This window comes from Leucoraja erinacea, chromosome 1 (genome assembly GCF_028641065.1).
Source record: "Leucoraja erinacea ecotype New England chromosome 1, Leri_hhj_1, whole genome shotgun sequence".
Classification (NCBI taxonomy): Eukaryota; Metazoa; Chordata; class Chondrichthyes; order Rajiformes; family Rajidae; genus Leucoraja; species Leucoraja erinaceus.
The window spans coordinates 154,516,347-154,529,962 of record NC_073377.1 but is presented as its reverse complement, the minus strand read 5'-3'; the positions used below and the strand labels follow the sequence as shown (position 1 = coordinate 154,529,962).

At 46.0% G+C, this 13,616-nt stretch overlaps 1 protein-coding gene across 2 annotated transcripts in view; it reads left to right on the top strand.

Annotated features, from left to right (window-relative positions):
• The window catches only part of marchf1 (membrane-associated ring finger (C3HC4) 1), a 424,534-nt gene that overhangs the window by 291,214 nt on the left and 119,704 nt on the right, over positions 1-13,616 (top strand). The window contains exon 1 of one of the 2 annotated variants that reach the window (XM_055646105.1): positions 8,354-8,676. The exons of the other annotated variant lie outside the window; for it this stretch is intronic. Coding sequence (XP_055502080.1) covers positions 8,620-8,676 — 57 coding nt within the window. The 5' untranslated portion in view covers positions 8,354-8,619. Of the gene's footprint in view, positions 1-8,353; positions 8,677-13,616 lie in introns of those variants that run through there. 2 annotated transcript variants of the gene reach the window in all.

The window sequence follows — 13,616 nt, the reverse complement described above, 5'->3', positions numbered from 1 at the left end:
CCCGAGTGGATACAGGGAGTGGATGTGAAAGTGGGATAAGATAGAATTAGTGTGGACACAGACTGCTTGAGTGGTTCAGCAGGACAGGCAGCATCTCAGGAGAACATGGATACACGACATTTTGGGTCAGGTCCCTTCTCGATCTGAAAAGTCGAGAAGTCCCCAACCTGAAACATCACCTCTCCATGTTCTCCTCAGATGCTGCCTGGCTTGCCTGGCTCCTCTAGCACTCTGTATTTACTGTTGTAAACCAGCATCTGCTGTTTCTTTTTGTACGTAGAATTAGTGTGAATGGGCGATCGATGGTCGATGTGGACTCGGTGGGCCGAAGCTCTGTTTCCATGCTGGATCTTTCAATCTATATATTCTGTACCAAGTGACACAGATGCTGGCACCACAAAGCAATTTCATACTTGGCAATGTGTAGGTTAGGATTGTGATGGAATGCTCTTCCTTCCCCCGGCGGTGCAGGCTCGAAGGGCTGAATGGCCTACTCCTGCACCTATTTTCTAGGTTTCTATGAGTGCAGCAGCTAACCCACAATAGGCAGGACAGAACGTTCAGCTTGATTGACCCATCTATTGCCCTAAACATTCATTCTCTCCAATACAAATGGATTATGTTTGCAGTGTGTATATCTTGGAAAAAGTAGTACACTTCTAAGGCGGCACAGTGGTGCAGTGGGAGAGTTACAGCTCCAGAGACCAGGGTTCAATCCTGACTATGGGTGCTTGTCTGTATGGAGTTTATACGTTCTCCCTGTGACCACATGGATTTTCTCCGGGTGCTCCGGTTTCCTCCCACATTCCAAAGACATGTAGGTTTGTAATTGGCTTCGGTAAAAATTGTAAATTGTCCATTGTGTGTAGGATAGTGCTGGTGTATGGAGTGATCGCGGGTCGGTGCGGATTCGATGTGCAGAAGGGCCTGATTCTGCGCTGTGTCTTTAAAGTCTAAAGTCTAAAATAGAAACATACCAGCCTGCAGGTTTCCCTTCAAGTATTACACCATACTGACTTGAAAATATAACTCAATTTCTTCGTCTTTACTGGATCTTAATTCTGGAGCTAAAGGGCCTGTCCCACGAGCATGTGACTGCATGCGGCGAGCGCAACCAAACCGGAAGCGGGTGCCGCGCAGGGGCCACGCGTGGTCGAGTGATCCCCGTACAGGGCCGGTCCCACCAGCATGCGACTGCATGTGGCGAGCACGACCAAACCGGAAGCGGGGGCTGCGCGGAGGTCGAGTGAGTGACGTGAAGTCTGCGGAAAGTTTGCGCGTGACGTACGGTGTCAAGGCGTGCGTACGGCGTCGAGACGCTGCGCACGCCCGACGAGGCGGTGCTTACAGCATCGAGGCGGCTGTGGGCCGGCAGGCCGTTGCCGCGCGGAATTTTTGAACACGGTCAGTTTATTGGAGCCCCGCGCGATGTTGGGACCAGCTCCGCACAACTCCATACGGCTCCAGCGATCGAAGTGGGACCGGTCACGAGGCCGTACGGCTCAAGCACGTACGGCTCAAGCATGATTACGCCGCGTGGAGTCGCATGCATACTCGTGGGACAGGCCCTTAACTCCCCATCAGCACTGAGAGAGAACTTACACCAGCAATGCTGCACTGGTTTATGAAGACCAAACCCCTTACCATCTTCTCAAGGACAATGAGGTGCAGGCAATAAGTGTTGGCCTTCCCAGTGCCACCATGTGCTCTAATAAAAACAAAATTAACAACTTCTATCTTGGCTTGATTACTATTTATTTTATATTCCGTAACACCCGGCAAACTCAATGACAATCGGAACAGTCATTGAATTAATTTTTCTTCTCATCACTATGGGCGGCAAATCACAATATTGTAAATAAAAACAGTGTGAGGAGGTTTTTTTTGTGTGTGTTTTATTCAACTTCCCACCATCCAGAAACACTGTAATTTCCTGCCACCAGCAACAACAACTGTACTTTATCATATCTCCATGAATATTTAGGAACTAATCAAGTGATTTATTGTGACACTTTTCAACTGTGTGCTTTCTGTGGAATATTTCAGCAAAAAATGGCAAAAGAAAATGTTTACTAAGCTGCAACTGCCTTGATGGCCATTTGTTAAAAACATTACCACCATATTCTCCCGTTGCTATGGATATTCCGACTCGGTGCACAGTGAGGTCATGGTCACATAAATTTATTTAAAAGTAAACATCTGCCTATGTTTCATACAAAGTTGTGTGTCCTTTGACCATATGCAGTCCCGCTGCAAACAACTGCAAATATTCTAAATTCCCTTAAAATGTAGCCTCCAAGGGTTCCAGCTCATGAAACACAAAGTGCACAAAGTCCATGGAACACCAAGTGCAGGAGACTGGAGAATGGTCCCGATCTGAAACAATGGCTGTCTGTCCACTCAGATGCTGCCTGGCCCACTGAATTCTTTCAGCACTTTGTGTTTTGCTCAAGATTCCAGCATCTGCAGCCTCTTGTGTTTCTGTGAAGCAGTATTGTAGGTCCCTATCCTGCTGGAAAAAATCTAAAAATCTATTATATACCTACATCTCAGAAATAGGCCACTGAATGTCTTTCCATAAGAGCATAGATTAATTTTTTACCTCCGCTTCACTTCCCTGTATCCTGTATCCTCCCCTTCTTGATTTGGATCTTGAATGCGCTGAGTGCCTGAGCCTCTACTCACTCATGGATTGAGAACTCCAGTGATTCACTGGATGAAGACATTCCTTCTCTGTCCTGAATAGCTAACTTCATGTTATGGTACAGCTAACCCATCCCAGCAACGCTTCACAATCCAGAATGCTGGAAGAACTCAGTCGGTCAAGCAGCATCCGCAGAGGCAAAAGATTGATGTTCTGGGTCAAAACTTTGCATCAACCTGCCCAATTGTTTGCCTCGCCTTTTCAACAAGTTTGTGTTCACAAAATGAATTTTGGTTGTCGGGTGGCTGCTGCCCTCTTCCAAGTCATTAATATAGGCTGTGGACAACTCGGGCCATAACACTGATCCCTCAGTCACAGTTACCTAACCAGTCTTTTCATACTCTCTTTTCCATCTATTAATTCACAATGCACTACAGTTTTTCAAAAAATATATTACCAGAGTATGGTGTGCAGTTTCGTAATGATTTATTGTGTGGTACTATATCAGTGTCCAAATCTACCAAATTAACTTTCACCTTCCTTTATTGATTTGGGCGGCACGGTGGCACAGTGCTGGAGTTGCTGCCTTACAGTGCCAGAGACTCGGGTTCGATCCTGATTGTGGGTGCTTGTCTGTACGGAGTTTGTACGTTCACCCTGTAGCCTGTGTTGGTTTTCTCCGGTTTCCTCCCTCAATCCAAAGACGTACAGGTTTGTAGGTTAATTGGCTTGGTATAATTGTAAATTGTTCCTTGTTTGTAAGATAGTGTTAGTGTACGGGGTGGTCACTGGTTATTGTGGACTCAATGGGCCAGAGGGACTGTTTTCATGCTGTATCTCTAAACTAAACTAAACTAAACTAAGCCTCAATTCTACTTTGATGAATTCTGAATTATACCCAATCCTCAGGCTTACTACTATTTATGGCAACATTATATGCCCTTCTATGTGAATTAATGCTATCCTTATTCCTTAATTTAGTTTGATACCCACGGCTTGACTACTTTTCCTGCTGTTTATCTGCTGCTGCTCTCCAGCTTCAAGCTGAGGAATTTGGAGTATTGACACGAGACACAAGTTTAACTTGGCAGACTGCAAAGGTTGTGGACAAAACTGGAGGTTATCCATTTCTCACACTCAGAATGGCGTGGAATTCGTGGAATTCATTGCCACAGAAGGCTGTGGAGGCCAAGGCAATGGATAATTTTAAGGCAGAGGTAGATACATTTTTGATTAATACAAGTGTCAGGGGTCATGGGAGAAGGCAGGAGAATGGGGTTAAGAGGGAAAGATAGATCAGCTATGATTAAATGGTGGAGGAGATTTGATGGGCTGAATGGCCTAATTACGCTCCTATCACTCATGAACTTATGACCTTATATTAGCACCAGACTCCACCTTAGTCCCTCAGGAATGCAAAGCTCATGTTCCTCCCAGCAAGGACTTTAACATTGTGGAACTCGCAATCTCTGGTTAGAGACTGACTTCTGGCGCTTCAAGCCGCAGGAACTACGACTGCCCCGACGCGGGGGCTTCGACCGCCAGCTGCAGGAGCTTCGAGCTGACAGATGGCTCGACTGCCCTGACCGTGGGAGAAAAAAATGAGGGAAGAAAATTAGACTTTATTGCCTTCCATCACAGGAAGGAATGTGGGGAATCTGCTGTGGTGGATGTTTATGTTAACTTTTATGTAGTTGTGTTCAGTATGGCTGTATGGTAATACGAATATCACTGTACCTTAATTGGTACACGTGACATTAAAAACCCTTTGAAACCTTTGAAGGTGCCATCGATAAAGGAATTTCAGGTGGGCCGGATTAGCTCTGAACTTGGACTCTGCAGGCTTCTAGGCCTGAATGTTAAGCCTGTTTAAGGTTTGGGCAGGTTGAAGCGGGTGATAGAAGTTCTGGGACTCGCCACATCCCAAGATTGGAATACTTGGGCTCCCATTCCCATATACAATGCAATGATGTGCTTTGCACATTGTACACATTGCACAAGGTGCCTGAAAGAAGCAGGTGAGATCTCATTAGCCAGCAGGCAATAGAGGAGAGAGACACAAAAAGCTGGAATAACACGGTGGGACAGGCAACATTTCTGGAGAGAAGGAGTGGGTGACATTTTGGGTTGAGACCCTTCTTCAGACCCGAAACGTCACCCATTCCTTCTCTCCAGAGATGCTGCCTGTCCCGCTGACTTGCTCCAGTTTTTTGTGTTTAAGAAAGAACTGCAGATGCTGGAAAAATCGAAGGTAGACAAAAAATGCTGGAGAAACTCAGTGGGTGAGCATGCAGCATCTATGGAACAAAGGAATAGGTGACTTTTGAGTCAAGACCCTTCTTCAGACTGATGCGGGGGTGGGTGGGGGTGGGAAGAACAAAGGAAGAGGCAGAGACAGTAGGCTTTGGGAGAGCTGGAAAGGGGAGGGGAAGGAGGGAGAAAGCAAGGACTACCTGAAATTGGAGGTCAATGTTCATACCTCTGGGGTGTAAACTATCCAAGCGAAATATGAGGTGTAGCTCCTCCAATTTGCGGTGGGACTCACTCTGACCATGGAGGCGGCCCAGGACAGAAAGGTCGGATTTGGAATGAGAGAGGGAAGTGCTAAATGTAAGGTAGCACTGAGGCTGATGGGAGGGTCATGATCATGAGGTTGGTTGAGGAAGGCTACAACACTACACTCAATAGTCAGAGGAGGGGAGTTGTGCAAAGGATTGCAGAACCCTCAGGATTTCTTGCAGTTCTGGAGAAGCTCCTCTGCTGACCTGGCGCCACCTGACTTGGCTCGACTGATTTCAGATCATTTGACTGCTCTGGGCACTCATCCCAGACAGAGGAATATATATATATATGAAAGATTTAATGGATGCTTTGTCTGTCGCCAAATGCGCTGCTCTGAAATCGGAAATTGGGAGAACAGAGCAGTAGTTAAATTGTCGCAAATTAACTGTTTCCGTGCTCTGTTTGCATCCAGTGTGGTAGCTAAAAAATGACTGTGTATTTCAAGTCAAGTTCATGCGTTATATAGGAGCAGATTATAACCCATTATCTGTTATTTGCACTTTATCAGTTTATTTATCCATGTGTGTATATATTTATATTATGGTACATGGACACACTTATTTGTTTTGTAGTAAATACCTACTATGTTCTGTGTGTTGAAGCAAAGCAAGAGTTTCATTGTCCTATACAGGGACACATGACAATAAACTCACTTGAACTTGAACTTGATTTGGGCTACTTGGCCCATCAAGTCTACTCCGCCATTCAACCAATCTATCTCTCCCTCTCAACCCCATTCCCCTGCCTTCTCCCCATAATCCCTGACAAACGCACTAATCCAGAATCTGTCAATCTGCCCCTTAAAAATACTAATTGTCCTCAGTACCAATCTGCATTCCAATTAATACCTCCCATTATGCATGGATTCATTTATAATGGTTACCCACTTCAATTCATGCCATTCAAAGTTTTAAATGTAACTAGACTATGTTGGACCCGCTGGGTCTCAGTCACATGGGAAGCCTGGTCCCCCAAAGCAACCCATTCCCCAACATAATATTCCACCACTCACCCATTGCCCTTAACTGCGCAGACACGGCTCATTTCCCCTCATCCCTGAACAATCCCTCCCCCTCCTCTTCATGTGTGGGAGGGGAGAAGTGGGGTGTGTGTGTAGTGGGAGGGGAGGAGGGGTGTGTGTGGACAGGGAGGTGTAGGAGAGGGGGAGCAGGTGAGATGGTGTTGTGGGGGCAGTGGGTGTGGGGGAGGAGTGTGTGGGGGAGAGGGGTGGTGTGGCGGGGGGGTGGTGTGAATTGGGGGGATATGTATGTGGGAAGGAGAGGGGTGTGTAAGAAGGGGGTGTGTGGGGGAGGGTGTGTTAGTAGGAGGGGGGTGTGTGTGTGGGTGAGGGGGGGGTGTGGGGAGGGGGGTGTGTGGAGCCGGGGGGGGGTGTGGGAGAGGGATGTGTTAGGGGCGGGGGGGTGTTTGTGGGCGAGGGGGGGGGGGTGTGGGGGGGTGTGTGGGGTTGGGGGGGGGGGAGGATGGGATGTGGGGGGGGGGGGGGCGGGGGGGGGGTGGGGGGTGTGTGTGGTGGGGGGGTGTGTGTGGGCGGGGTGTGTGTGTGTGGGGGGGGGTGTGTGGACTGGGGGGGCTTGTGGGGGGGAGGGGTGTGTGTGTGTGTGTGTGGCTGGGAGGGAAGTGAGTTCAGAGAAAGCCATGGAGGAGAGAGGGGTACCAAGGGGGATGGGGAGAGGAGCCAGCGAGGGGGACCAGAGGGGTAGTGGCTGAAATTGGTGGTGCGATGGGGACTCACAGCGGGCACTGGTCGCTGGTCGCTGGTCGTTCTCCTCCACCAGGATCAGAGTCTCGACTTTCCGTTTGGCGACATCAACTCCAGGCTGGGCTGGGCTGGGTGTCCCACGCCGGGCTTGGCTGGGCTGGGTCTCTGACTCTGGGCTGGGCTGGGCTGGGTCTCTGACTCTGGGCTGGGCTGGGTGTCCCACGCCGGGCTTGGCTGGGCTGGGTCTCTGACTCTGGGCTGGGCTGGGCTGGGCTGGGTGTCCCACGCCGGGCTTGGCTTGGCTGGGTTTCTAACGTTAGGCTGCTGCTTGGGACGGGGCTGCTGCTTGAGGCAGGGCTGCTTGGGCAGGGCTGCTTGGGGCTGGGCTGGGCTGCTTCGGTCCCTCCGAAAGTCCGGTTGGAAACCTCCGCCGGCCACCCTCAGCTCCACTAAAGACACGATGGCACAGGAAGGGGTGGACCATCCCCCCGGGGCATGACAGGGGAAGAGACTAGTCCATGCGCATTTTTAAGATTTTTCAACCTCGCTAACTTTTGAGACATTCAACTGATCGAAACGAAACTTGGTGGACTCGCAGCACAGGAGAACGGTGAGTGAACTGGCAAAAAATTGTAGCGTTATCGCTGACCTTTTGCGCAAATAGAAGGACCGCCAAACCAGAAGATAAGATCAGAGTTTTAGTTATGTATGTATAGACAGACAGACAGACAGACACACACAGACAGACACACACACACACAGTTTTATATGATAGGTAGATAGAGAGATGGATGGATGGATAGAGATAGATAGATAGATAGATACACAGATAGACACACACAGATAGACAGATAGACAGATAGATAGATAGATAGATAGATAGATAGATAGATAGATAGAGATGGTTTCAATGTTGTTTTAGAATAACAGCATACCATGGAGCAACAATGTTGACAATGAAAATATAATTGCATTCATGAACTGTACCGATATAACTGGAAAATAAGTGTGAAGCTTTATCATTAAAATCCCAGGGGGTCCATTTTTAATTGAACGGTGAAAGGTTCTGTTTATCTGCTCAGGATTGAATAACTCCAAGAGTTATTGTTTTACTGCTCATTTGGCAATACTTTGTTCTGTGACACAAAGATAGGCACCTAGACAAAAGTAATTGAAAACTGTTGGATTATTTCAACCTACTTACGCAAAGACCTGACATTCAGTCTTTGAAAGCCGAGCTGCCAGCTACATTTCCATAGAAGGCCGGTCCCTTCCGATTGAGGCTTCTCCCCCCCCCCCCCCCCCCCCCCCCCCCCCCCCCCCCCCCCCCCCCCCCCCCCCCCCCCCCCCCCCACCCCCCTCCCCGCCCCCCCCCCCCTCCCCCTCAATAATGTGGTCTCAGGCAAATGATTGCCTGCTTTAAAGCTGTAAGCAACTGGGGCTCTGACAGGGGACAGCAAGAGGACTTCCCTCTGGACCATGAATTATGCACACTGGCTGTCTGCCTGATCAGGCCAAAGTAATCCAGCCTCCCTTTTGCATGCCCTGCCATCACCAACGCACATTATTCCCAGTGACCTGTTCTTTTCCTTAACTTCCCTGAAAAGCAGCTGTGAGGGAGAAGCTATGGCTGCAGGAGGATATTCGGCTAAGAGGTGGAGAAACACAATGTGGCTGTGAGACTTGGGGCTGGATGAAGGCTGAAAGTGAATGCAGCAACGTGCTGTCAGGTGGGAGTGCAGTGTTGGAGGTACGTGTTCACAGGTAGCAAAGCTGCTTGATTTCTCTTTCGTTTTTCTCCCCAGCACATTCAACACAAGTAGATGGGGGGGGGTGGAGGGGGGGATGTATTTTACAAACCGCAGACTTCAAGAGTCAAGTCAAGCTCTGCATAGATTCTACTCATCCTGCATTATTGAAAGGGCTGTATTAAAGGGACATTATTTCCACAGAGCCTGGGAGCAAATGGTAGGAAAACATTTTCCACGTAGATCAGGTGGAACAGCCGTCATGTTGTTGTGATTCGGTGCGTTTGATGTTGGTTTGCACAGAACATCTTCCTGAAAATTGTACACTTTTTACATAAGGCATTATGCCTTGGATTGTGAAAAGCACACCATTTATCTTCATTTAATTTGGGGATTTATAAGATATGTTGATATACAAAGATCAAATTTGTAAAGGCAGGGACACATTCATTTACGATTCATACATATACATAAATATATTGTCTGGTAACAAATGTACGACTGACTAATATTTTAAAAACATAGTTCCTTGTAATATGAAGTAAGCTCGCATTGAGCCATTAATTAGTTATTCCGTCAATTTAGTGTGATGTTTTCGGAAAGTTTATTAAGATCACCAATCAACGTCCTTCAAAGTAACCGATATTATAATTATGCTTTTAAACCATGGGAAATCAGCAGATTCTGTTTATGGCAACTGTTTGTCAGCTCCACAGGTATTAGATGGATTGAGTTTCAGAGAATCATCTCAGAATTGGACAACCCGATCTGGTACTTATATATATTGCTAGTATATTAACACATCAATCATAAGTGTCCCAAATACAATTAATCATTCTAAAATACAACGTTTGCTGTTCTACTGAGAGAGGCTGGAAAATAACATTTATGGAAAGGTGAAGACTGCTTTTCTTTTCATTTTATTAACTGGATGCAGTCCGTCTGAGTAAAAATAGTTTCAGCAATCTTGTGCAAACAGGATTGCAGAATGCTACTTTGACCAGAAGGGTCTTCCATATCAGCAAATGGAAAAATGTGTGCAGTTAATTATTGAACAGGATTTGATTATGGTATTTGTTCGATTTGCAAAATGCTGCCATTTCACTTAAGTTCTATTTGATATATTTTTAATCAACCTAATTTATTCACTAAAAGACTTGCAAGATTTTCTTGTTGATGCTGTAATAACTCATTTGATTACAGCCGGACATCTTAATAAATCCTGGCATGATTTATGACTGTTAACACATCTACCAACCAGTATTTAGAAGCTATGGACATGATTTGTTGTTTTAAAATGTAATGATGATGTCTCTAAGTTTCTGCAAGAATTACCAGAGATTAAACTTCAGGTAACTTCTGGTTGCCTAATTATAGGAAGGATGTCAACAAAATAGAGAGAGTACAGAGGAGATTTACTAGAATGTTGACTGGGTTTCAGCAACTAAGTTACAGGGAAAGGTTGAACAAGTTAGGGCTTTATTCTTTGGAGCGCAGAAGGTTAAGGGGGGACTTGATAGAGGTCTTTAAAATGATGAGAGGGATAGACAGAGTTGACGTGGATAAGCTTTTCCCATTGAGAGTAGGGAAGATTCAAACAAGGGGACATGACTTGAGAATTAAGGGACAGAAGTTTAAGGGTAACATGAGGGGGAACTTCTTTACTCAGAGAGTGGTGGCTGTGTGGAATGAGCTTCCAGTGAAGGTGGAGGAGGCAGGTTCGTTTTTATCATTTAAAAATAAATTGGATAGTTATATGGATGGGAAAGGAATGGAGGGTTATGGTCTGAGCGCAGGTAGATGGGACTAGGGGAGAATAGGTGTTCGGCACGGACTAGAAGGATCGATATGGCCTGTTTCAGTGCTGTAATTGTTATATGGTTATATGGTTATTGTATGGTAAGTAAGTTATGGCTTTGTGGAATCATTTATACATTGCTGGGTCTCAGAGAAGGGGAAGCAGCAATTCGTCTGAAAGAATTAAAATAGGCCTCATGTCTAGACCATGCTTATTATTGTCTCACAGCAACATGAAATGTCTGATTTTATTTTAGTGCATGAGTCACTGAAAAAGGTTGACAAGCTTGGTTCTGAAATGTATGATTTCTGATTGTGTTAATGCAATGAAAGAGTGGCAGTAAGCAACAGGGTGCTTCTGATAAGTAGCATATAGATGCTCTAAGACTTCGGCAACTTGGTTGTCATTTTAAAAATACTGAAATTTCTCATAATCCCAGCACTGTGGGCAAGTATTCATATGGGCGCGGGGCAGTAAGTTATCTGAATGTGTAATATTCTGGGAGTGGCATCAGAGAAATAGTGCACTGCATTTGTCACAGGCTCTTTGCAACCATTGAATAAAACCCAACAACTTTTCTTAGTCAACTTAATGCAAGCAGCGAGAAGATTTAGAGCTAGCAATCAGGGAAAATTGTGGATTAATAAACAACGACAAATATGAATTTGTTCAAGGCAAAGCATGTTAAACAAATAGGAAGCCAACCAACAAGAACACTTTAACTTCATCTTCAGATAGGGAAACAGTAAGTGATTGCCAGGCAACAGGTTTGTGTAGGAAGGAACTGCAGATGCTGGTTTACACCGAAGATAAACACAAAATGGTGGAGTAACTCAGTGGGAAAGGCAGCATCTCTGGAGAGATGGGCGACCCAAAACGTTGGGTTACAGGTTGGTCATTTACATGTTTTAACAAGGCTGCATGCTGTCAATTTGCTTTTCATCACCAGTGGCCATGTTTCCAAGGTGTAAGGAAAGCTGACAGCTGAAAGGGGGCAACAAGTGAAAGGGCTGTCCCACTTGGGTGACCTAATTGGCGAGTTTAGAAGAGTTTAGGAGAGTTTGAAAAAATGTTATGTTGAAGACCTCCTTTGACTATGCCGAGGACCTCCTTCGACCTCCTTTGCCTATGTTGAAGACTAGCTCCGACTAACTTCGGGAAAATTGGACACCGCATAGTGGAACGTGAAGACGACCTCCTCCGATCTCCTTCGACCTCCCTTCGACTATGATGAAGACTATCTATGACTACCTTCGACTGCCTTCGACTACCCTTGATTACCCACGACTGCCCTTGATTACCTACGACTAACATGCCGACCTACTACGACTAAACCTATGAGTAAAAAAAGTATCGATTTTTTCCATGGCAAACTTTTTTTACTCGTGGGCATTTTTCAACATGTTGAAAAATACGCCACGACCTAGCTGAGGCCTCGAGTACGCGGTGACTACGCTCGAGCATGAAGGAGAGTTACAAAGACCTCCTACAATCTCATGTCGCGGGCAAACTCGCCAGAACTTGCGGATTAGGCCGCCCAAGTGGGACAGGCCCTTGAGGATGTATCTGTAAGGGAGGTATCCTTATAGAAATCACTTTTAGCCAAAAGGAGCAAAATTGAGAGCGGCACAGTGGCGCAGCAATAAGTTGCTGCCGTCCAGGACCGGAAGGTTCCATCCTTACTACAGGTGCTGGCTCTATGGAGTTTATACGTTCTGCCTGTGACCGCGTGGGTTATCTCTGGGTGCTGTGGTGTCTTCCCACACTCCAAAGGCATACAGGTTTGTAGGTTAATTTGATTCTGTAAATTGTAAATGGTCCTTAGTATGTAGGGTAGTGCTAGTTTACAGGGTGGTCACTGGTCACCGCAGACTTGGTGAGTCGAAGGGCCTGTTTCCATCCTGCATCTCCAAAGTCTAATTGTTTCCAGTTAGCCCAACACACTGCCAAGTAAGAGCTCCCCTTACAATAAAGTGAATGCTCCTTGACCCTATGCATTAGGGATAATTTACAGAGCCCAATTAACCTACAAACCCGCACGTCTTTGCCAAACCGGAGCACCCTGAGGAAACCTGTGTGATCACATGGGGAATGTGCGAAGACCTACGACAGTGCCTGAAGTCAGGATTGAACCCATGTCTCTGGCTGCTGTGAGGCAGCAACTCTACCAGCTAAGCCACTGTACCACCCTATACAGTGGCTGAGATCCTTCGATTAGGATAAAACACAAACAAGTACTAATTGAACTCACACTTATTTTGTTGCTATGTTTTACAATGAGAGGAAAATACTGAGCTACTAAATGGCCATGGAAATGAGAGATTCCAAATGACAAAGCCAGGCTGAATTTCCTAATTACTTAGATGGGTTATTGTGGAAGGTGCAAGTGCTTAATTTGCTAACATTAAACCGCAAGTCACCTGAAACCATTGATCAGGCATGGGCTCATTTTTAATCTTTTAGATGTGTGTTGCCCAAAAGTAGGTCAGCTAGCAAAGGAGTTGAATAGAGTTTGAACTTTGATCATCAACAACAAACAACCCTCACATTCCATTGGTGGATACTTGACAAGAGAAACAGGAATGTCAAGAGAAAATTATACTCTATGAATTTGTGATGTGTTGTTGGTTTTCTGCTGAAGTGTTATTAGTGTTAATGTGGCTAAAGGGAGCCCTCTTTATACATTACATGCTACAAGTTGATCAGTCCCTTCCCCATACAGCAAACAACAGGTTCACTTTTCAACTCATGCTAGTGATACCATGAGCCTGAGTTTCCAATGAGTTTTTATAATTATCTCACATTTAAAGCCCTGTCCCACTGTACGAGTTCATTCAAGAGTTCTCCCGAGTTTACCCTGATTCGAACTCGGAGGTTTACGGTAATGGCCGCTCGTAGGTACTCGGGGCTCTCATTGACATTTTTCAACATGTTGAAAAATCTTCACGAGTCTTCCCGAGCTTACCGTGTTTCCCGGGTACCTACCGTTAGCATTACGAGCCGCTAAGAGACGTCCCCGAGCTCCGATGTACCCGCTGCGTTCATTCTATGTGCTTACCACGAGTTTGATTTTTTAAAATAAACTTGGGAGAGCACTTGAATGAACTCGTACAGTGGGACAGGGCTTTAAGCCTTCATCTGTAA